This window comes from Anabrus simplex, chromosome 1 (genome assembly GCF_040414725.1).
Source record: "Anabrus simplex isolate iqAnaSimp1 chromosome 1, ASM4041472v1, whole genome shotgun sequence".
NCBI classification, from domain to species: domain Eukaryota; kingdom Metazoa; phylum Arthropoda; class Insecta; order Orthoptera; family Tettigoniidae; genus Anabrus; species Anabrus simplex.
The window spans coordinates 1,712,964,062-1,712,990,282 of NC_090265.1; the positions used below are offsets into that span (position 1 = coordinate 1,712,964,062).

General features: G+C 38.9%; 1 protein-coding gene across 1 annotated transcript in view; it reads left to right on the plus strand.

Annotated features, from left to right (window-relative positions):
• Nmdmc (NAD-dependent methylenetetrahydrofolate dehydrogenase) overlaps positions 1-26,221 on the plus strand; it is a 55,298-nt gene that overhangs the window by 19,344 nt on the left and 9,733 nt on the right. The window contains exons 3-7 of the mRNA XM_067154671.2: positions 7,298-7,407; positions 12,691-12,856; positions 17,379-17,471; positions 17,551-17,658; positions 19,639-19,764. Of these exons, the coding sequence (XP_067010772.2) occupies positions 7,298-7,407; positions 12,691-12,856; positions 17,379-17,471; positions 17,551-17,658; positions 19,639-19,764 (603 nt within the window). The remainder of the gene's footprint in view (positions 1-7,297; positions 7,408-12,690; positions 12,857-17,378; positions 17,472-17,550; positions 17,659-19,638; positions 19,765-26,221) is intronic.

The window sequence follows — 26,221 nt, forward strand, 5'->3', positions numbered from 1 at the left end:
TGAAGAAGAAGGTGAAAGGTTTCACCAGGATCTCAAAAGATGCAGAACGATGCTATCAGGGACGTTGGGATGTGAATATGATGGCCGATTACTCTTAGTCGATTGCACGAGACAACCCTTCTATAGAGATCATTCAAGAACTTCAAAAACCCGGAAATTCCACGGAAAACAGGAAAAGACGGAGGTGTGAATCTAACCTGCACATAATGTAAGTAACAAAACTATGTATGTTTAACCATGTAATTTTTATTCAAGGTACGGTTATATTAATTTAAAAGCAACTGTACAGTCGAAACTAAATAGGCGCTTTATGCTTCAGTTTCACGAATTTCAATATACATTTAAAATATAATACATACTATCTACTTGCTTACAAAGCAGCATTTATGTGTATTCAATGCATGAAAAATATGATTACGTTTTGCAAGCTGAAATTTACATTAATACATCAAATTTAATCAATACTAAGTATCAACAATTTTACGTAAGAACAAAATAATATTTTGTAAAATTGCCACCAAACCAGACGTGATTCGCCAAAACTATTTTTTTTTTCTCAAATTCTGCGTTAAGAAATTCATAAAACCCACCTAGTTTCGTTTTTACCGCACAAAAAATGTTTTATTTTGCAGGCTAGTGTTAATTATTTTGCGGTGAACTGAAAAAGTATCAGTGTCAGTAGGGATTTGATTTCTGCTGTCTGGAAACAAAATAAGAAACTGCACGTTCTCTGTTATAGGCCTATGTTCTGTGTTTCTTTTATATGATGTTTGCAAGGATTGGTTTTCTGTAGATTTACAAGGTCACGGAACCTGAGCAGTATGGCTGAGAATGGTGTAATACTAATATAAATGGTCCGTTATTGGACATTATAAATTTTCCAGCCAACTCACTTGGATGGAAAATTTATAATGTCCAATAACGGACCATTTATATTGGTACTATAAATTTACTCATTCGGGACAAATATTTCAGATTCCCTATGGTGTGTTGTTTGAGTCATCAGTCCATAGACTGGTTTGATGCAGCTCTCCATGCCACCCTATCCTGTGCTAACGTTTTCATTTCTACGTAACTACTGCATCCTACATCTGCTCTAATCTGCTTGTCATATTCATACCTTGGTCTACCCCTACCGTTCTTGCCACCTACACTTCCTTCAAAAACCAACTGAACAAGTCCTGGGTGTCTTAAGATGTGTCCTATCATTCTATCTCTTCTTCTCGTCAAATTTAGCCAAATCGATCTCCTCTCACCAATTCGATTCAGTATCTCTTCATTCGTGATTCGATCTATCCATCTCACCTTCAGCATTCTTCTGTAACACCACATTTCAAAAGCTTCTATTCTCTTTCTTTCTGAGCTAGTTATCGTCCATGTTTCACTTCCATACAATGCCACGCTCCACACAAAAGTCTTCAAAAACATCTTTCTAATTCCGATATCAATGTTTGAAGTGAGCAAATTTCTTTTCTTAAAAAAGCTCTTCCTTGCTTGTGCTAGTCTGCATTTTATGTCGTCCTTACTTCTGCCATCGTTGGTTATTTTACTACCCAAGTAACAATATTCATCTACTTCCTGTAAGACTTCGTTTCCTAATCTAATATTTCCTACATCACCTGCCTTCGTTCGACTGCACTCCATTACTTTTGTTTTGGACTTATTTATTTTCATCTTGTACTCCTTACCTAAGACTTCATCCATACCATTCAGCAACTTCTCGAGATCTTCTGCATTCTCAGATAAAATAACAATATCATCGGCATATCTCAAGGTTTTGATTTCCTCTCCTTGGACTGTGATTCCCTTTCCAAATTTCTCTTTGATTTCCTTTACTGCCTGTTCTATGTAAACATTGAAAAGAAGAGGGGACAAACTGCAGCCTTGCCTCACTCCTTTCTGGATTGCTGCTTCTTTTTCAAAGCCCTCGATTCTTATCACTGCAGACTGATTTTTATACAGGTTGTAGATAATTCTTCGTTCTCGGTATCTGATCCCTATCATCTTCAGAATCATAAATAGCCTGGTCCAATCAACATTATCAAATGCCTTTTCTAGATCTACGAATGCCATGTACGTGGGCTTGTCCTTCTTGATTCGATCCTCTAAGATCAGACGTAAAGTCAGGATTGCTTCACGTGTTCCTACATTTCTTCTGAAGCCAAATTGATCTTCCCCCAACTCAGCTTCAACTTGTTTTTCCATTCTTCTGTAAATAATACGTGTTAAAATTTTGCAGGCATGAGATACTAAACTAATAGTGCGGTAGTTTTCACACCTGTCAGCACCGGCTTTCTTGGGAATAGGTATAACAACATTCTGCCGAAAATCGGATGGGACTTCTCCTGTCTCATACATCTTGCACACTAAATGAAATAACCTTACCATGCTGGTTTCTCCTAAGGCAGTCAGTAATTCAGAGGGAATATCATCAATTCCAGGTGCCTTGTTCCTATTTAGGTCACTCACAGCTCTGTCAAACTCTGACCTCAAAATTGGGTCTCCCATTTCATCAGCATCAACAGCCTCTTCATGTTCCAGAAAGAATTTATCTACATCGTTACCTTGATACAACTGTTGGATATGCTCCTGCCATCTTTCTGCTTTGTCTTCTTTCCCTAGAAGTGGCTTTCCATCTGAGCTCTTAATATTCATGCACCTAGATTTCCTTTCTCCAAAGGTTTCCTTGATTTTCCTGTATGCAGCATCTACCTTTCCCAGGACCATACAGCCTTCGACATCCTTGCAGTTCTCCTTCAGCCATTCTTCCTTAGCTACCTTGCACTTTCTATCCACTTCATTCTTTAATCGCCTGTATTTTTTTCTGCCCTCTTTATTTCTAGCATTCTTATATTTTCGTCGTTCATCAATCAGGTCTAGTATCTCCTGAGTTATCCACTGATTCTTAGTTGATCTTTTCTTCCTTCCTAACATTTCTTCAGCAGCCCTACTGACTTCATTTTTCATGACTCTCCACTCTTCCTCTACTGTGTTTCCTTCGGCCTTTTCATTTAGTCCTTGTGCAACATGTTCCTTGAAACAATCCCTCACACTCTTTTCTTTCAACTTGTCTAGATCCCATCTTTTTGCATTCCTTCCTTTCTTCAATTTCTTCAATTTCAGATGGCATTTCATGACCAACAAGTTGTGGTCAGAGTCCACGTCTGCTCCTGGGAAAGTTTTGCAATCCAACACCTGGTTTCTGAATCTCTGCCTAATCATAATGAAGTCTATTTGATACCTTCCAGTGTCTCCAGGTCTCGTCCACGTATACAGCCGTCGTTTGTGGTGTTTGAACCAAGTATTGGCGAGGACTAAATTATGGTCAGTGCAGAATTCAACCAGCCGACTTCCTCTTTCGTTCCTTTGTCCCAATCCAAATTCTCCTACTGTGCTACCTTCTCTTCCTTGGCCTACCACTGCGTTCCAGTCTCCCATCACAATTAGATTCTCGTCACCTTTGACATATTGTATTAAATCTTCTATCTCCTCATATATTCTTTCAATTTCTTCATCATCCGCCGAACTAGTAGGCATATAGACCTGCACTATTGTGGTGGGCATTGGTTTGGTGTCTATCTTGGCGACAATAATTCTTTCACTATACTGGTCGTAGTAGCTTATCCGCTGCCCTATTTTCTTATTCATTATTAAACGAACTCCTGCATTACCCCTGTTTGATTTCGTGTTGATAATTCGGTAGTCGCCTGACCAAAAATCCTGTTCTTCCTGCCAACGTACTTCACTTATACCAACTACATCTAACTTTAGCCTATCCATCTCCCTTTTCAGATTCTCTAACCTACCACGACGATTCAAACTTCTAACATTCCACGCTCCGACTCGCAGAATGTCAGTATCCATCTTCCTGATGATCGCCCCCTCTCGTGTAGTCCCCACCCGGAGATCCGAATGGGGGACTAGTTTACCTCCGGAATATTTTACCCGGGAGGAAGCCATCATCAGTACATCATTCATACAGAGAGAGCTGCATGTCCTCGGGAGGTGGTTACGGCTGTAGTTTCCCGTTGCTTTCAGCCGTGTAGCAGTATCAACACAGCTAAGCCATGTTGAGTATTATTACAAGGCCGTATCAGTCAATCATCTAGACTGCCGCCCTTGCAACTACCGAAAGGCTGCTACCCCCCTTTCGATGAACCATTCGTTAGTCTGGTCTCTCAACAGATACCCATCCGATATGGTTGCACCTGCGGCTCGGCTATCTGCATCATTGGGACACGCAAGCCTCCCCACCGCGGCAAGGTCACATGGTTCGCAGAGGAGGCCCCTATGGTATTCAACATCTATATCATGAGAATGGTGTTACGCTGCAAGCCATCTGGCAAGCCAAGGTCTTTATTGGGTTGTGTATGCCACTTTTTTAAAATTTTAAATGTGATTCTGGAAAGAAATGGCTGGTAATCAAATAATGCTTATAATTGTTAGCATCTGAGCATCAGCGCCCATATGACAGTTTTTTAGGGGGGGGGGGGTAGACCTGGGGGTACATAGTATTTTTATTATTTGGGAGATAAATGGCAACTTGTATTCTGTTGTAGAGTAATCCATGGTGTTCCCTGCCTGTTGGTGGGGAATGGTACTACCGCTTCTACATAATACTGACTTTTAAATCATTTTCTTGAAAGGAAAACACCTGACTAGACTAGATTTTTGTCTTTCCCTTAGAGCTAGCGGGGGGTGGGGGGTGGAGGGGGCGGCCCCACCTTGTCCCCGGGTATGGGCGCCCTTGCATCTGAGTTATGCTACTGTCTTGGAAACTGCTTATTAGAAGATTGGAATGACTGCATTATTATGTGGAGAAATTAGGAAAAATTTATATATATTTTTTTTTATTAATGCAGGTTTGTTTAATTCAGTTTATATGATCCTCGAACAGAGACTGCCTAACTGTAAGTTACACTATACAAACCAACCGTCAAACATTCTTGTCAACTATTGTATTTATTTTCACAAAGGACTCATATAGGCGCAATAAATATCTGATATACAAGTAGCAGAATTAAGAGATAACAGACCATCTTAAGTAAACTGATGTTTTACAAGAGAATAAACAGAAAGTGAGTTAAACTTATTAAAGAGGTGCAATATATTTCTGTATACAAGTTGAATAGTTAAGAGAACACAGATGTTTATAGCATTTTATGTAAATATTTTACAAGTTTGTGCTTAAATACCAAAAATGAAGCAGCCTGTCAAATATGTTAAGGAATTGAATTATACACATTTGCAGAGTAATACCATATGAATTTATTGCCATATTTAGTTGAGTTAATTAAATCAATGTAAATTTTATTGGTACCTCTAGTATTGTATAAATGAATGTGAGAATTTGTCGCACATAAAGTATTCGAATGAACCAAATTATTTCTCAATTTATAGACCGTCAAGCTAAAGCCTTTTGATGTAAAGCCTCAAGTGGAAGAATGTTTGTATAGATAAGATGTTTGCATCAATTGCAGAGAACTTCTGATGCAGATCAGTGACAGAATGATCTGTAGAGAGGTAATAGGACTCAATTTTTGAGGGTGTGCTGCTGCCTAGAAGCCACTGATCACAGGAACAAATTCCTCCCACCACTTAGAGCAGTGCAAAAAACACTGTGATTGGACTTTCAATCAGTAGAAGAAGGTTTTATGGAGCAGTAGTCTCGGTATATGCTGTGGCACTTAGGTGGGCACGTGTGGACTTGGCAGATGCCTGGTGAATGATTTTTATCTGAGTGGGTTGTGGTGGCAGTGAAATTTGCTAGAGGTGGTGTGATTGTCTGGGGCTGTTTTTCCTTGTTTGTATTCAGAACATTAGTTCTGGTCAATAGCTCAATGAACACAGGTGTTTATGAAAACATTTTAGACTACAGAATGCTTCTCACACTATGGTAACACTTTGATAGCAACACTTTACAACAGGGCCTCTCAAATGCCAAAAATCTCATCCGTGCAAACCGAGGCGCAGAGACTCTGTGCACTGTGCATTGGTCCAACTCGGCTTGACTCGGATGGTGTAGTGTGCTGAGAGCGACGAAGCATTCGGTGATAGATGGCTTGTTTATCAGCGAAATAGATAAGTGCAAGACAACATGAGCAGTCTGTTTCAAAGAAAGCAAAGACTTCCGAAAGTCCATTTCGATCGAACTGGGAACTTTCGTATTTGTTTTTTGTCAGTCATGACAATAAAGCCAAATGCTTAATCTGTGGGACAATAGTTACGTGATCATCAAAATTATTTATTTTTCAACACAAGGACTTTGCTTGTATTCTACCAGAATTTGTCAAAGTAAGATTTTTCTAAGCTGCATTGAGAAGCAGCTAAGATTATTTCTATGTTTGGTTCCACATGCATATGTGAAAGTTTTTATTTTTTTCTGTTTTGACTTGTATGAAAACTAAATTCTATGTGAGTATTTCTTATTGTAATTTGAAGAATGCTCTCAGAATTGCTGTCAGCCGATGCCTTGTTCCAGACATTATTGGTAAAATTGCAAAGAGAAAAGAAAAGAAGAGCTGGAGAAGATAAGTTCTCTGCTGAAATCAAATTGAAGGAAGAGATTTTTAACACCGGTAACCTTGTCCCATCTGAGTGTCTCCGCTCACCGCTCGTGAGGGGAGTAACAGCGGGGAAGGTAAAGGCAGGTCAAACGGGTGAGACAGATGTAGGGAAAGAGGAGTGGGGATTTGCACTCTGGTCAACCTAGTGAAGTCGTCTCTTGCACCATGCGCCGTGCATTACACTAGTGCATGCACTCTGAGAGGTCCTGCTTTAGAATCAGACCTTTTTTGTATCAGCATGATAATGCTCGTGTCCATAAAGCAAAGACCATTGCATCATTCGAAGAAAATCAGGCCAGCTCAAAACCCTGATCTAAGCCCCAGTGAACATCTTTGAGATGAACCGGAGTGTCAGTTGTGTGCTCGATCAATTTGCCAAAAAAAAAAACCACCAACAACTAGTCACTACGCTTCAGAGAGAATGGAAACAAATTCCACCTTCATTATATCAGAACTTAGTGGAAAGCCTCACATGAAGGTTAAACATTGTTATAGTAGCAAAAGGAGGTCCTACGTACTGTTACTTACATGACTGGTGTCTTTGGAATAAACAGCAACAGGTGTCCAGAGACTTCTGACCACGCAGTGTACCTATGTACATATCTCTGTTTTCTTGGAGGAACATCTGTAGAAACTACTTCACATTTTTCTTATCCAGTTTTATTTTTTCTCATATAATCTCTAATGATATCCAGCAAATATCATCATTTACTCAATTTTTATATTTACAGGTATTTCAAGCAAAACTATAAAGTGCCCAGCTAGTATATCAGAGCTTGAGCTCCTAGCTCATATAGACAGGTTAAATAAGGATCCTGATGTTGATGGAATTCTAGTTCAGGTGAGTGGAAAAATATTAAAATAGGTTTAATTTTGCTGGTTTAGTTTCTTTTGATACGAGAGTATTTGAGAAAAAACATTCAGTCATTACAGAATTATATCTGGACTGATGTCAGATGAGCACGAGATTATGGATTTCAGTTAATGTTAACCAATATCCGCACCTTCTCGTGAGCCCCAGCAGAAATTTTTTAATATAAAGGGAAAATATGTCTATTGGAAGAACAGGATGCTGAAATCTGAAATTGTCTAGAAATTAAAACAAAGAAGTTAATGATTGTATCTGTCTGGAAACACCATCTTTCTGTAAGAGTGTATAATATACACTGTATATTTATATTACATGCAAAATTTGATGAAGGGAAAGACTGAAGCAAGTTTTGTTGAAATAGACCAGTTTCAGAAATAATAACTGATGAAATATAAATTTATAATTTCTTTTCAGTATTCATGATCACTCTTGTTTTATATGGCAACAGTAATATTGTTCAGGTAGCATCAGAGACAACAACAAGGCTTATTTTTATTCCCACTAGAATGAACGAAGATTTTGGACACTCGCTTTAATTACAAGTTATAAATCTCATTTTTCAACCGTATTGGAGTTCAGAGTATCAAATTATTATAATTAATGAACCACCTTTCCAATACACAAAATCCTTATATTTAGGATGAAACCATTTAATCACAAACTGGACATGTTTCACTCAACTTTGTGAGCATCATCAGCAATAGTTAACATAAATCATTGGTGGGTCAGGGCCCTGATCCTGGTGTATATCACAAAAGAATGTCTAATATACATTGATAAAAATATATAAATTTAACACTTTAAAAATAATCAATAAGATTATTTATGTCTATTAAAACAAAAATTTAATCATTCAAATTGTTTAAAATGTCAAACGGAATGGATGGCTTAAATGTTAAAAATAGTATATGGTAATTAGATGTTCTTAAAAATCGTTGTCCAATATATCTACGCTCGATTACATTAGACTGTTTATGATAAAATCAGTTTTCATATCAGGGTGAGTTCTTATTATAAACTATGTTGCTGTTTTTTTAAGAATAAACATGATGAGAAACGCTAAAATCGCACATGATGGTTGAAAAACGAGTTCACTGGTGATAAAATGTCGTCTAGATCGGCGTAAATTAGCCTTTATGGGACTCCTTGCGTTGTAATTTCTGCCATTATTTTGTGCAGTAATATGTTGAAATTGTTCTTCTAACGGAGAAATACTGATCTATTATATGAAATTGATCGAATGTATCCCGTGTGTGAACTGGTCCCTTGGTTATTTACTTAGGTTTGATGGTAACTGGCTTACTGCTGTAAGTTCACACACGGGATACATTCGATCAATTTCATATAATAGATCAGTATTTCTCCGTTAGAAGAACAATTTCAACATATTACTGCACAAAATAATGGCAGAAATTACAACGCAAGGAGTCCCATAAAGGCTAATTTACGCCGATCTAGACGACATTTTATCACCAGTGAACTCGTTTTTCAACCATCATGTGCAATTTTAGCGTTTCTCATCATGTTTATTCTTAAAAAAACAGCAACATAGTTTATAATAAGAACTCACCCTGATATGAAAACTGATTTTATCATAAACAGTCTAATGTAATCGAGCGTAGATATATTGGACAACGATTTTTAAGAACATCTAATTACCATATACTATTTTTAACATTTAAGCCATCCATTCCGTTTGACATTTTAAACAATTTGAATGATTAAATTTTTGTTTTAATAGACATAAATAATCTTATTGATTATTTTTAAAGTGTTGAATTTATATATTTTTATCAATGTATATTAGATATTCTTTTGTGATATACACCAGGATCAGGGCCCTGACCCACCAATGATTTATGTTAACTATTGCTGATGATGCTCACAACGTTGAGTGAAACATGTCCAATTTGTGATTAAATGGTTTCATCCTAAATATAAGGATTTTGTGTATTGGAAAGGTGGTTCATTAATTATAATAATTTGATACACTCGCTTTAAGGCGGGAGCACAATACTGTCACCTCACGTGAACTAACGCTGAGCTGTGTCATCATGGAGGGAAGGTTGATATTGTCATTGCATGTAGCGTGAAGACAGGAAACACAATGCCTCATGCTTCGTCCAATGCTTCGTCGAGCCATTTTCCAACTCCTCGAAATTGCTCGAGTGCTGCTCTGTGAGCGCGTGCCCCATTGATGCGAAGAGGTGATAGTCAGATGACGCCAGTTCGGGAGAGTACGTTGGGTGCGAAAGGATGTCCCATCCAAGCTATTTCAAGGTGTCTTTCACTAGTTTTGCTGTGTGAGACGGCGCATTGTCGTGTAACAAAATCACTTTGTCATGTCTTCTGTCCCATTCCAATCATCTTTTGATCAATGCGTGATTTAAATTAATCATTTGTCGGTGATAGTGTTGTGCACTAACGGTTTTGCCAGGCCTCAATAGTTCATAACACAATACCGCTCTGGTCCCACCAGACACAAATCACCACGTTTAAATTGTCGAAACTATGTCTCAGATGTTCTAATCGATGGAGCATGTCCACCATATGTTTCTACCAGCAAACATTGACTTTCCACTGCCTTTTTCTTTTGATTAAGAAAAGCATTGCGTGCCACAAATGTTCTTTTTCGGGCACAAACGTTGACATGATCACTTGTGTATGTAGGTAGGTTAATGTCAGACGAACAAACTTATGTATGTGTCAAATTCATATGCTGCATATTGTTCGCTGGCGCAGTCTCTTAGTGAAACCGGAAAGACTTATGCATACACCTGGTACATAACCATATCGAGTCATGTGAAGCGAAGAGAAGTGAAGCCAAACAAGTGTAAATGAAACTGTTCGCACACTGAGTCCATGCACAATGGGCAATGAAGAATGAAGAAAGAACAACAAACCAAAGAAGAATCAACCAAGTAGAATCCTCTGGTTACCTGCTCGTGCAAGTTTATATAGGCTCTCACCACGTGGCGATATCGTCACCAAAAGTCGACTGGTAGCCACGCTCTCCCTGACATATCCCCCAATGAACGAAATCTCATTCAGAAACCCGAACCTTTCTCCATGTCCATATTGGCTATTGAGCAGCCATACATAAGATTAGCGCTCTATCACATGTTCATCCTACCTTGATTTATCATGATCTTTAGCTTGTATGTCCCGACTGCACCCCGGGTTTTCAAGCTACTTGTTGCAACACCTTCAGCCGTTTTTCTCGATTTAGCTACTGTTTCCCATGTAACAGTAGCACCACAATAGCATATACCTACAGATTCTCACCCAAAATTGGATGCCGTTATGCATCAGTAGACTAAGCGCCATTTGACAAAAATTGAGATTTTAGCGCCATCTTGTAGAGGAAGGCTTGAACTATTTATAAAAAAATCCCCATTGCATTACAAGAGGCCGTTAATTGTTAGTAAACAGAAAACCTAAGCGACAAAGCGGGAATCAGTACAAATGTAAATCGCATCAGTAGACTAAGCGACTTTCCAGTTTCCATCATTACACCAAGCGCCACATTCCTCACATTGCGCGCGGATGGCAGCGAGGGAGCCCTCGTTTTCGATAGTGCTGACATTTTTACGCGGTGATACATTGAGTGGTTTATCAAGTAACGAAGTTCAGCGATGTATCAAGTACTTCCAAAAGTAAGGAGAAGGACAATGCTACTGATGTAGCTTGCTAAGAAAGTTGCATCTGAGAATCATTCTCTAGAATTCGATGGTGAATCTCAGGAAGTAAATCTAAATAAGTCAAGAAAGGGACGACCACGGGAAAGTAGAGTTCCCTTTCACCAGGCATTAATACCTCTGTGGCCAAAAGGAAAACCTATCTCTGAAGCCAAACTAAGAGACTTTGGTTCGCTGATGCACCTAATACCTGCAGACGCCAAACAAATTTACTAGAATCTTCATGCAGATTCTGACAATGTGGATGACGTGGATGGATTTAATGGAGATCCTGATTTCGAGATTGAATGAACTGAGAGCAACAATCTTATTACCTGTCCAGTGATTTGTGTGTATTTATGGGAGAAAATATCTATAATCACATTATCTGTCTCAAGCAGAACAAAACTTACCCATAGGCTTAAAAATATCACGTCAATACTGTACTCTCAGAATATAATAGGCCTATCGTGAAGGAAAATCCATTCAAAAATTGTATAGACTACAATGGCTCGTGTCTTACCATTTGTATTTGACTCAGATAAGTTGAAATTCCTCAAATCAGTAAGTCGTTATAGCAACGACTTTAGAGAATAGCTTCCCTTCTAAAATTTCTCCATCTAAAACTTGAATAATGTACCGGAGTTGTGACGCGGCTCGTGGTGGATCAAGCACTTAGCGGGCCTTTTCAGACAGTAGGAGATTCAGTTCTTAATCATGGCTGCCGCCACGTTATATTTTTTTAAGTTTTACTCAGTAGATACTCAACAGTTAGGGGTTATTGGTGTAGCATCGTGATACATTATTCGCGCTTGAGAAAAGCCTTAAATTGCATCAGTAGACTAAGCGCCATTTCTTCAAGAAAATCTATGTAGTGAGAGTATAAAAATGTTGAAATTTAGCGAGAAGGTACAATCTATTATCCTAAAACACCAGTAATACCATATTTAGCAAAATTATGTTCGCTCGAATTTACACAGAGAACCAAATTTAAACGCGATTATCTCGCAACCAACTTTTGGCGCTTGGTCTAGTGATGCATAACGGCATCCAATTAAAAGGTTGTATAAAATACAATAATATACATGCTCCATATTACCTAACTATAATCCTTCTTATGATACTACATTCTTACATGTTAACTTAATAACTGGGCGAGTTGGCTATGAAGTTAGGGGCACGCAGCTATGAGCTTGCATCTGGGGGATAGTGGGTTTGAACCCCACTGTCGGCATCCCTAAAGATGGCTTTCCGTGGTTTCCCATTTTCACACCAGGCAAATTCTGGGGCTGTACCTTAATTAAGGCCACGGCCACTTCCTATCCACTCCTAGGCCTTTCCTATCCCATCGCCGGCATAAGACCTATCTGTGTCAGAGTAGTGTAAAGCAAATAATTTTTAAAAAAAGAAAATTAACTTAAGGCTGACTGCTTTTCCACAGAGGGAGTTTGTTTGTTTGTTTGTTTGTTGTGTAGCTTGTAATATAGCATGCAATGAAAATTGTGCTGCTCTATTAATTCAAATTTTATCTAGAAATTCCAATTGTTTAAATAAGAGCACTTTATTTTGTGTACAGCTCCCGCTTCCAGAGCACATCACAGAGCGAGCCATATGTAATGCTGTTGTGCCTCATAAGGATGTTGATGGCTTCCACATAGTTAATGTAGGCAGATTTTGTCTGGACATGAAGACACTTATTCCCTGTACCCCTCTTGGTGTCCAAGAGCTCATTAGGAGATCAGGTTTGTTTGCATAGTCTACTGTAAGCTATAGTTACTATCTATGGACTGAGTTTGGTCATTTGATTAATGTATCTTTTACCGAGAGAGAATTATAGTCATGAATTGTATGGGATCGTCTGTATCTTTGGATTTGCATTATGAAATTTTGAGTGATTGTGTTTCTGTTATATGGATTATTACGGTATTTTCTCTATATTTAGCATTAAGCACGTTATTTGAAGTTGCATGCTATGAATGCTTTGTAACGTACTTTTGTATTGTACTTTTTACTGAATGCAATAGCATATTCTATTAAGAGTGGAATCTCTCTTTGAAAACACTATACAATATATCTCTTCTGGTCTGACAAAATTGACGTAATTTTTCTTGGATTAAGGGCATGAAAGAACTCTGTAATATGCATAATGCGTAATATGATATAGATGTTGATTCCCTAGGGAACCTGAAATATTTGTCCTGAATGAGTAAATGTATAATACCAGTATAGTTGGTCCATTACTGGACATTATAAATTTTCCAGCTAACTCGTTCCTGGTTGCCAGTGTTTTGCACCATTGTTCTGATTTGGACTCATCAGTTGGTAAATAGTGCATCTACCAAGACACATGGCTAGTGCATACCGTGGAGGCCACTGCGTAGGCTACTTGGAGCCACCGGTTGTGCCAGTGCACTGTGAGAGACTTTGTGTCATTTTCAAAAATTGATGCCTGTGTGGCCATCAGATGATATAAGAAGTAGCCTTCACAGTGGCCTCCACGGTGTGCACTAGCCATGTGTCTTGGTATGTGTGCTGTTTACCAACTGATGAGCCTAAATTAGTACACTGGGGCGAAACGCTGGCAACCAGGAATGAGTTAGATAGCTGGAAAATTTATAATGTCCAATAATGGACCAATTATATTGGTATTATTAATGAGTTACATACAAAGTACAGAGCCCAGAAGCTAGCTATTCCACTCTTCCTGCATATTACTTGACCATAAAACATTTGCTATGATACTAGGCAGTTGCATACAAATGTACTATTGAACTCTTTAGTAGTGGGTTCGAACCCTACTGTCAGCAGCCCTGAAGATGGTTTTCTGTGGTTTTCCATTTTCACACCAGGGCTGTACCTTAATTAAGGCCACGGCCACTTCCTTCCTATTCCTTAGCCTTTACTGTCCAGTGCTACGTACAGCAAATTGTAAAAAATAAAAATTAAAAAACTCTTTAGTACCAAGCAAGTTGCCCATGCAGTTAGGATCGCTCAGCTGTGAGCTTGCATTTGGGAGATGGTGGGTTCGAATCCCACTATCGGCAGCCCTGAAGACTGTTTTCCGTGGTTTCCCATTTTCACACCAGACAAATGTTGGTGCTGTACCTTAATTAAGGCCACAGCCACTATCTTCCCATCCTAACCTTTTCTCCTCCCTGCATCACCGAAAACCTTTGATGTTTTAGTACAACATTAAACCACTAGCAAAAAGAAAAAAGCACTCTAGTTGGAGCATGAGACATTGTGTTTTCTCACGAGCTCCTAATATTATCTCTAAAATTGTTGTAGAAAAAATTGTACTAGTAGCTTCAGGAAAGACTTCTGATTTCATCGGTATAATTATTGTTGTTTAAACAACTGAAAATGATTTTAAAATATGTAAACAAGAACAAGTAAATTGAAATCAGAAAATCCTGTATAGAAATTTTCAGTGAGAAAGGATTTTCTTTTTCTTTTCTAGTCAGAAAAAATGTAGGAATGAATGTAGGAAATTGTCTAATCAAAATCTTTTTTCTGAAACATTCTTTCATCTAAATTTCACTAACTGCGATCGTTCATACACACTGGCACATGACACAGTCAATTTCAGTTATTAAACTGTGTCACTTTTATTAAAATATTGAACAACATGATGATATTTGAAGTGGCTAAAGAACAGGGTCATCAGTCCCTGAGTTTGATATTAAAATCAGTTCACTTGTGGATTCCCACTGATAAGCTAAAAGATGAGATGGTTGTTAAAAGTGGCAATGGGTAGATCCCTGCGCGGATATATGAAATAATATCCGCATCCACACTTCCGTCATCCGCATTTGCGAATGGTTATTCGCATCCACAAAATAGTTATCCGTGGATTAAATATTTAACTACAGTAGCCTACATTACACCAAAGGTATTGAAACAGATAGATCTGTTAAAATAATACAATTGGCTTGATACCTGGGCACCAGAACCCGTACAGTCACAGGTTTATGAGGGATTTGCTCTTGCGACAACTACCGTCGGATTGACCTTTGTTCATTGTTTCCATTAATTGCAGGCAGGAGCCAGTTAGGCTTAGGTCATATTTATGGCTTTATGGTCTCAAGGCTCTTTTTATATTACTATTCTCCCATACCAATGTCAAGGGTCGTCTAACCACAAGCAAAAATAAGAGTATTGAGTGAAAATCAATAAACGTCATCATTTAGGAATTATCAGCAAAATTATCCGCACGGCCACTCAGTTTGTATCTGCCAAGACACTAACTTCGCGGATATCAGCGTATAAATCCGCAGATATCCGCATCCATACAGGGCTCTAGCAATGGGCTCACCAAATATAACATTCCTGTACTAATTTAAAATCGATAAGGTTAAAAGGATGTGATAACATTAAGTGGAGAAGAATCCTTTTTGTTCTGTCACATCTGTACTCGAGAACCTACTATAATGCAGGTCATTATGTTTTCAGACAGACACGTATTCAGCACGATCCCCACACTGCTTGCCACTCCTCTCCTACTGCTGCTTTGCCACAACCATGTGCACTGCTACAGTTGTCTCTCCCTGGCATGTTCTGTGGCCATCAGCTCCAGCTGTTCCATAGCTGTCATCACATGATCTTTCCACCATGTAAAAATTAAATATATTGGTCTTATCTACTATTATAAGAGTCATTCATAAATACATTTTCTCATTTAGAACATTTTTTACTGTGTTGGTTACTATGCTTATGCACTAGTTCCACTATTCACCTCTAGAAGGTAGATGTATCGATGCAGTGGCTTAGCCCGTTCTTTATATTACCGATAAGGCAAATTCTGAAAAAACAAGAATTTTCACATTTTATGATCGCTGAAGGATAATCTAGCATCACGACATACATTTCTCATCCGACAGGAGATAGCAGCACTTAACTCTATTGTTTTTTATTTTGAGGGTTCAGCCAATTTTTGGGCATGCCTTCAGTTGGAGAACAGGCCAAGAATACTATGAATCTGACCAAGAGGGAGCTGGAATTGAACCCGAGTCTATTAAACAAGAACCTACTACTGCTAATCTCTATACCATGGTAAGGAGTCATATTTGCATTCCACTTTTAAAGTACCGGTAACAGGAAATGTATGGTAGATCCGCTTACCTACGAGGGATGTCCAGCTCGTCTCCACTGTCCTCCACAGCGTGGATTGGTCAGTGCTATCATAGGACTGTCAGATCAACTCATATAAAAGCAACATTTAGAACTGATAAAATGTTCTTACCATCATACACCAGAATAACAAGCAGTTATAGACTTAGTCCTGGAGAATGTAAGCCTCGATACCTGTCACACTAGAGAGATGGAGATCACAATCCTGGCCTTTGCAGACGATGTTGCGATAATAAGTGACACACTGAAGCAAGCATGCACAGATACCTGTAAATTCAAACACAATTTCAAGAAAGTTGGCTCCATGGTTAACGATGAGAAAATTAAGTATTAAGTCGTCAAACCCTTCTTCCTTCCATTAATGTTAACAAACATAATTTTGAGCAAATCCAAGAATACCTGGATTCATTGCTCTCGAACAGATGTGAAATTTAAGAAGAGGTGTGGTAATGAATTACAAACACTAACCACACCCTTTTTAACCTGAATAACTCATTCAAATCATGCTTAATGTCGCAGAGAAATAAGATCCATTTATACATGACTTTAGTACGGCCGGTACTTACGTACAGTTGTGAAATGAGGGTAACTCCACCAACAACTGAAGAGAAATTCGTGCTCTTGAGAGGAAGGTACTTGAGAAGATCTATGGACCTGTTTGCAACATTGTGGAAGAAAGATGGGAACCGAGTCGGAAAGAGGACCTATGCCGACGGTTTCCGAAACCAGATGTCAATAGGATGACAGTAAGGAGGAGGCTGCTGTGGTTTGAACATGTCATTAGGGTAGCTAGATCCCTCTCAAATGGAGTACTTCACTCTCAGCTGGATGGGAAATGCCCAGGAGGACACCGAACGATATGGTGGAAGGATCACGTAATGACAGCTTTGGAACAGCTGGAGTTGGTCACAGAACAACATGCCAGGGACAGACAGCAATGGGGCATCATCTGCAATAGTAGATATATGTAATTACGACTTTATCTCCCATGTGAATGGTACCTATTTTTTGTAACCTATTTTATGTATGTGCTTTTTTTCTTTGATTTCTGCTGTGGGTCTTAAAGGCCTGCAAAGAGCAATAAATGATGATGAGTTGCTCTTTATAAAATATGTGTACATTTTTTACTCATAGGTGTTCCAACTTTTGGCAAAAATGCTGTAGTATGTGGAAGGTCAAAGAATGTTGGGATGCCAATAGCAATGTTGCTGCATGCTGATGGAACAGGTCAGGATATTATCTATAAGTTAATGTTCCTATGAAAATGACAGCATGGAATATAAACATGTACAATCTTCATCTGTAGGTGAGACGTCAGCAATGGATGCTACCACCACAATCTGTCATCGCTACACCCCACGAGAACAGCTGGCTGTTCTTACGAAATCGGCTGATATTATTGTATCAGCTGCAGGTAAGGCTTCTATACGGCTTTATTAACAACATAATGTGGTGTTTACTATTATGTCTGTTCAAGGTTGTGAAAAGAGAAATTGTTTTAGGAAGGGTTTCAGAATGGTATCCTGTGATAACCTTACTGCACTGAAAAAAAAAAAAAAAAAAAACAGGATGTAATGAGTCTGTCTTGTCAATATTATTTAAAAACTTTTTTTTTGCTTTACGTCACACCGACACAGTTAGGTCTTGTGGCGACAATGGGATAGGAAAAGCCTAGGAATGGGAAGGAAGCGGCCGTGGCCTTAATTAAGGTACAGCTGCAGCATTTGCCTGGTGTGAAAATGGGAAACCATGGAAAACCATCTTCAGGGCTGCCGACAGTGGGGTTTGAACCCACTATCTCCTGGATACAAGCTCACAGCTGCGTGCCTCTAACCGCCCAGCCAACTCACCCGATAAAAAAAAATTAATATACAGCATATCATTTAATCGTACATGTGTCGAAGAAAGATCATTCTCTTTTTTTAGCAAAATAATATTTCACAAATTCCAATGACTTGATTAAAATTATAAAATTATTATTATCAAAACATTATTACATAAAGGTGAAAGGTGATCTCTTGGACATTTTCAGTGTGACAAATGGAGTAAGGCAAGGTTGTATATTATCATCTCTACAACAATTTATGCAGAGTGTGTCTTCAAGGGAGCTCTCGGTAGCTGGAATTGTGAAATCTTGATTAGAGGCAGAAAAATTAGCAACCTGCGATTTGCAGATGACACTTCCCTTATAGCTGGAAGGAAGAGGAACTCCCTGATCTGTTTACAAGTCTAGGTGTAGAGTGTGCCATCAACAACTTTCAGACCAGTTTTTTGTTTGATTTTGTTCAGTAATAGGTCTCTTAACAAACTAGAAAAACATTTCTTTATAGCATTTCCAGTGCCATTTTGCCTCAGTTTATGCTTGTTCTGACCAGGCATCACTCAACAGGTTCTGTGCAGTGTTGATAAAGTCTTATAGCAATGATGAGAAAGAAAAGGGCTAGGAGTGGGAAGGAAGTGGCCGTGACATTAATTAAGGTATAGCCGCAGCATTTGCCTGGTGTGAAAATAGGAAACCATGGAAAACCATCTTCAGGGCTGCCGACAGTGGGGTTCGAACACACTGTTTCCCAAATGCAAGCTCACAGCTGCACATCCCAACTGCATGGCTAACTCGCTCAGTCAGTATTTGTTAAGAAGGGTTGGGTAATAATAATAACAACAATGATTGTGATGTTAGTAATAATAATGACCTCGGTTTCCATGTGTAGGCATTTTTATTTGATGCTATTTAGGTCACCTGCATGTCAGTTTTCTATTGCGTTTTACATTGCCATCTCTGTGTCTGAGATTTAACTAATTTTATCAGGTAAATAACAAATGTGACATCAGATATTTTTATTTGTCAACACCGTACAACATGTAGTACCAAATGGATATTTTTTTTTCTGCCCTTAGAAAAATCTGGACTTTTTCTGCTGGATTTGAACCACTGACCTTTGGATATAGCGGCAAACATTCTACCACTTATCTACAAAGGGAGCATCAGCCAGTGCACATTTCCTTCCATTTTCTGTTAGAAACTGCTGGCCCCGCAGTGTAGGGGTAGCGTGTCTGCCTCCTACCCGGAGGCCCTGGGTTCAATTCCCAGCTATGTCATGGATTTTACAAGTATCTGAGGTCTGGTCCACTCAGTCTATGTGATTACAATTGAGGAGCTATCTGACGGTGAGATGGCGGCACCGGTCTAGAAATCCAAGAATAACGTCCGAGAGGATTCGTGTGCTGTCCACATGACACCTTGTAATCTGCAGGTCTTTGGTATGAGCAGCAGTAGCTTGGTAGGCCATGGCCCTTCAGGGCTGTTGCGCCATGGGGTTTGGTTTGGTTTGATTTCTGTTAGAAATCATCAACATATTATGACTCCAGATTCTTTTTTTCTCTTTTGTTCTAGGTGTTCCCAACCTTATTCGTGCTGATATGGTGAAGGAAGGGGTCTGTGTCATCGATGTTGGAATTACCAGGATAAAGGACGAGAAAACTGGTAAAGACAAGCTGGTTGGTGATGTTGATTTTGAAGGTACAGATATTTATTTTGAACAATTACTAGGGTTTTATTTCTGACCTTTAATTCCGCATCTCTTAATCCTCATATAATGCTGACCCCAAGTAGCCAGAAGAAGAATCTGATATTCTCATTTATGAAGGGTAATAAATAGCTGTTTATTCAATTTTTTCATTTTTCCTCTAATTTTAAATCGTGAAAGTTGCTGTTTCCTTTATATTGGTCCGGTAATGCTGAGGCTGATGTTCTTTGAGCATCTTCAAATACCACCTTACTGAGCTCGCATCGAACCCGCAACGTGAACTCAAAAGGCCAACAGGACCTAGAAAGAAGGAGAAAAAGAAGAACTGAGCTTCATAAGGATGGAGTCTATCTGTGAAGATTTATTGTTCCCTCCATCTGCTGTAGGGATATTTTTATTATAATTACTAAATAATAATAATAAAAATTATTACTGTTCCGTGTAGTTCCAGCCAAACCAGGAATTTTAACCACATCTGATTAATTTCATCTTTCATATATGGTATCATTAACCTTCTTGATAAATATACCAGTGTGCTGTGACACTAGCAAACTCACCAGTAACTTAAAAGACAAAATACTATGTAGTCGACATACTTTGTCCTTGTGGCAGCCTCCTCGGGGAAGTTGTATTAATAAATAAATGTCAAGTACAAGGGCAGACTGAGCTTTTGTTTAAATTTGTTGTAATTTGTTCTGTTTCCTACTTTTGTAACCACAGTAGAATACATCCTTGTATCCCCTGCCTGCTCTAAGAGGTGACTATCAGGAGAACTTCAGCTTGGGAACATGGGTTGATTACTGCCCAGCTGCGCCTTCTCCTCTTAAAATGATAATTACCATTGCAACCTTCTATTCTGTCAGTATTGTGATTATCCCTTGTGAATGATTTTGTCCTTTCTAGTTTTGTGAGTTAGTTTGTGCTCAATAATCTCTCTCTCTCTTTCAATGTGATTCCGTTGGATTTTGTCTGCTATCTCACTTAAGTGCTATCTGTTTACTAGTTTGTGTAACATGCCTTTCACTTTCTATTTTTGCATACTGTGGCATGACTTGTAACCCAAGGATATCAACTGCAGTGATACACCAGTTTAAACCAGCTCTTTCATATGTGGTATCATTAACCTTCTTGATAAATATACCAGTGTGCTGTGACAATTGTATCCTTAAATGTCAAGTACAAGAGCAGGCTTAGCTTTTAGTTTAGATTTGTTGTAATTTATTCTGTTTTCTATTTTCTAAGTTCATTTCACTTTTGCACCTATTTGTATTTTGGACTTTACTGTCTTATATTTGATGCTTCTGCTTCATATGTTGCAGAGACTAGTAATGAATATAATTGTGGGGATCACTGAAAAAGCAATAATGTGCATTTCTCAAAACAGCTACAATAATAATGTTATTAGCCATTGTCATCATGTTGCACAATTCCCAGCCCCTGCTCAGGTTTAAAAAAAATACATTATAAGCCTGTCCACCGTATTCTGTCATTCCACCAGTTCTTTGTTGACACCTCTCCAGTTTACCTTATAAGCCTCTCCACTGTGTTCTGTCATTCCACCAGTTCTCTGTCGACACCGCTCCAGTCTTCTCAACACTGTCCCTTACGCTCTTCCATCATCCGTCTTCTGCTTGGCCTCATACCACCCACCTCCATCTTGTCATTCTGGGAGCACATACCATTTAGTTGTCATTTCTCTATTCTGTCTAGTAACCATTCCTCTCTCTGTACTTCCCTCACTTTATCATTTCTCACCGTCTCTTCTTGAAACTCTAGAAGACAGGGTTGCCTGATTTACAGATGGCAGATAGGGAATACTTTGATTTCTTCAACTTATAGCGCAAAAACAAAACTCCACAGCTATTTAATGAATGAAAGATGATCAAGGATATCATCCATCCTCCTTTCCCCTTATCCAGCTCCTGCCAGGTCGGGGTGTTTATGGCACTTTGCCACCTTCCTCTCCCCTTCCACCATTCCTCTTCTATCATTTTGTCCCAGTCCAGGTTTCTTCTTCTTGCACTTCTGTTTATCGAAATGTGCCACCTTGTTCTAGGCCTCTCTCTCTTTCCCTTGAACTTCATCTGCAATATCTGTTTTGGTATTCTTTCCACCTCCATCCTCTTTGCATGTCCAAACCATCTTAGGTTACTCCTATCAATTCTCTTGTTTAGGTTTTCGATTCTGACCTCCTTTCTCACATCTTCATTTCTCAATCTGTCTTTCCTATCATACTTCTTTGGTATTTCATTTCGCTGGCTTGAATTCTACTCCTTTCTACTTGTCATTTTCCAGGTCGCAGCCACATGGGTCAATATGGGTGTTTCCTTTGTCTCCTTTGCTATTTTGTCCATAACCATTAGGAACAAAAGAGGTGACAGCACAGTCCCCTGTCTTAGTCCAGTTTCATTTCTAAACCATTCTTTCTTTCCAAATGAAGTGTGTAAGCTGCCGATGCAGTTGTTGTACATTGCTTGCACCATTTCTACAGTTTGTGTACCCAGTCTCTTTTTGAGCGTGGTTTCCCACACCTTCTCCCTGGGAACATATCCTATGCCTTTGTTAGATCTATGAATGACATGACTAGATAGGATCAAGGATATATTAACTAATAATGTACCACTTTCAGTAACTAGTGAAGTAAAATAATGCTATTGGGGATGATTTTCTCAATGGATGTGACCTAACGAGGCACTTCTTAATAATATATTGTAATGAGTTGGCGGGGTGGTATGATCAATTAACACTAGACTGGTAGCTTCAATACTAAGATTTACTAGCTATGCACTAAACTACATGAGACTACACACAACTTTTGCTCATAACAGACGTGTGCAGTTCGCCCGCTCTCTCTCCCTTCGTTTCTCACTTGTTCTCACACTACACAGTTTTACACTCACACACAAGGTCCCGCGTCGCACGGCTACACGTTCTCTCCTTCGCCGACAGTCCGCACTGTAGCACACTAGTCCAATAATCACAGCAGTTCACATACTTCACTACACTGGCAGTCGCTCACGACTGAACCACACCAACTTCTAACTCAGTCTAACTCTCACTAAATCCAGGCATGTCGTTCCTCTCTTATATACCTGCGCTGGCTCTTCTAGAATCTTCCTGATGCTGGATGGATCCAGGAACATCGCGAGATGGAACACTCCAGATTAATCGTGGAGTTATTTCCATACTCCTCTGCTACAGGACCGCGAGGGGAAGTGAGTGGGGCTTGCCTAGCCCTAAGCGCTGCTAGTGATTGGTGCAGTTGAAGCATAAGGGGTGGGTCTATACGGTGCTGGGCCGGGCCCACTGCCAGTTGACATGAAGGACGCTATGACCATTACAATATTAGATTTATATAAAACACACTTCAATACCAACTATCACTGAAGCACACAATAGAGACTTCATAGTTCCACATAGGATTCTCGTCAGGAAGGGCATCCGGCCATAAAACTGAGCCAGATCATTTGCTGATTGCAGTCAGTTGGTCTAAAGTGCAAGATTTTAAAATGGAAAATTTATTTTCTTAAAGGATCAATTTTGGTAAAAGAAAAAAAAATTACCCTTAAATGATAGAGGAATTAATTTTATGGTACACTTACTTGTTTTGTTCTTCTCTTCATCGTTTGAGATGAGTGACCAGCATTTGAAGTTGGAGTGTAGTTTTGCATGATGTCATTAGAGGTAACCTCTGTCTGCGCCTTTGCAATGTGATGCAGTCCCAGCGCAGTTGAAGCCACACGTGTGTGCAGTTTGTATATTACTTAGTTGTTATTTGGAAGTGAAGTAGCGTAATATCTAATGAAAATTGCTCAGCAGTGCTGTTTTTCTACCCATTTCCAGATCATGAAAAATTGCCAACTAGATTCAAGTCATGGGAACACAAAGGTAAACAGACAAAATATAGTGTGGTTTGTTCCAAGCATTTTGATATGAATGATTTGAAGAATCATCTCTCCTAAAACAAAAGTTGATGCCAATCAAAAATTTCAGGGATTGTTGAAAAAGCTCCCTATCCAAAGCTGTATTTAAAGGGAGAAACTAAAGAAAGAAAGAAAGAAAGAAAAATCACCAGGTCTCGTTGTATCAAAGAAAGAAAATAGTAGAAGCTATAGCTGGCAGGAGCCAGAATTTTCAAGAAATGGAATGTAAAGAAATTCACATAAAACTGATAGTGACAGTTCCAGACTTTGGTTGTGGCAGTAATGAAAAAAGTATGCAATGTGAATTCAGATTGGAAACACTCCATAAAGTTGACTACTGCGATAACGGTGACCCACCTGATTTAGACACGTCTTTTAGAATCACCAAAGAAGACACTACTTCTGATGAAATGAAAATCTACAGCCTGTTTCCAGTCATTCCACTGGGTCAGGAAATGGAATGAATGAAGCCCCATGTAGTGGCGAGGATAGGAATTGTGCCGGCTGCCGAAGCCTGTCGCACTCCTCTGGGGCAATGATTAATTAATGACAGATGAAATGAAATGATATTGGAAAGTGTTGCTGGAATGAAATACGACAGGGAAAACCAGAGTACCAAGAGAAAAACCTGTCCCGCCTCTGTTTTGTCCAGCACAAATCTCACATGGAGTGACCGGGATTTGAACCACGGAACCCAGAGGTATGAGTCCGGCGCGCTGCCACCTGAGCCACGGAGGCACTAATTCTGATAAAGGAAGAAATTAAATTACAAAATCAAGTGGAGAGGGAAATGTTCCTTTGAAAGTGGTTGCAATTGTTATTCTGCTTGTGCGGCATATATCATGCTCCACTAATTAACATTACAAATCTGACCTTGGGTTCAGTACTACTTGTTTTCTCTCTGAGCACCACAGAGGCATAAGAAAACTCCTTTGAACAAATTTTCCAAACATTGAGCACCAATTTAACGCATGGCATTAAGCTAAGCACTTTATAAAGTGGTTTAAATCTAAAGCAAAATGCTGTGAACGACTTATGAAATGGAAAAATAGTTTAGTACAACATCTGTGGTGGTCATCCGCAAGTTGCGGAAGTGACAAATATGAGCTCATTGAAAGATTTATATGTGCTCTCTAACATGTTTCTAATTTCCATGAGTGGTACGATGGCAGTAAATTCAAAAAATGTGAACACAGTGCTATTATGGAAGATAAAAACTAGATTATCCCTAGTTTCTGTGATTATAATGTTTTAAGAAACATTTTGATTGATAAACAATTTATAAATGACAAAACAGAGAAAACATTTTTGTCATACAGTTGGACTGGAGTCCTTCCATAATGAACATTTGAAATCTACCCCTATAAGAATCCATTTCCCTTACAACGGAATAGTGATGAGAACAGTGTTAGCAATTTCAAATCACAAGATTGCAAAAGATTGGACTTCGATTGCAGTTTTCCAAATCAGCTCCACAATGCATTAGTCTGCATTTCATGACCTCCTTACATGTGTGATTATTAGTTATTCTACTGTGCAAGTAACATTATTCATCTACTTCCATTAACACTTCATTTCCTAATCTAATATTTCCTGCATCACCTGCCTTTGTTCAACATTATTCCATTACTTTTGCTTTTCCGTATAGGAATCATCATCTCTTGAACAGTTCCCAGCCTTCAGTCTTCTGTTGGGAACATAAGCCTCTCCTCTGTCTTCTGTCTGCCCATACTGTATTTTGTTTCCTTCTATCTTTTTCCATTTGAGTCCACTTCCTTAACTCCTAGCAGCCATCTGTCCCTTGGCTTTCCTTTCTTCCCAAATATTTAAAACTGTTTACTTTCTGTAATTGTTCTCCCCCACCACATTTTATTCGCATGTCTGGCCTATTCTTAATTTGTGTTGTGATAACCATTTCACTTTTCTTTGCCCAGAACTTCATTCTATATAGAGAGACTACGTTTTCCCTTCTTGTTCTTATACTACTTCCTCACTATCACCCCATATCATTAGATCATGTGTATTGACCAAACTGGGTTAGTTCCTTAGAATCATGAAGGCACTTGATGTTGATAACATGTTTATAATGGCAGACTGTGCTAAAATCTTAGTCTAATGTGAATTATTTTTACACCCAGCAAAGGTCACATGTATAACTTGCTGTCTCATGACCTTATCATTCCTTATCATGCCTAATAAAAGACTGAATATTTGAACTTGACTTTGGATGGAGGCTCATCTGGATATAACCAGTGCATCACATCTTATCAGCAAACGTTTGAACTTGTTTACGCTACTGAGCATACACAGATCAGTTAAAACCAGATCATTCTGAGAAAGGTCAAAAAGGGTTTCATGCCAACCGGAAATATGTTTTTTACAAATTCTATATAATTTTACACAAATTATTGTTGCGGCCACCAAATTAGGCGGGTGAGGAAAACTGCCCTGTCGTCAGATATGGGAACGGCGAAGTGACAGATGGTCGAGAGTCGCTTAATTCCGAGCACGGATTGGCAACGCTGAT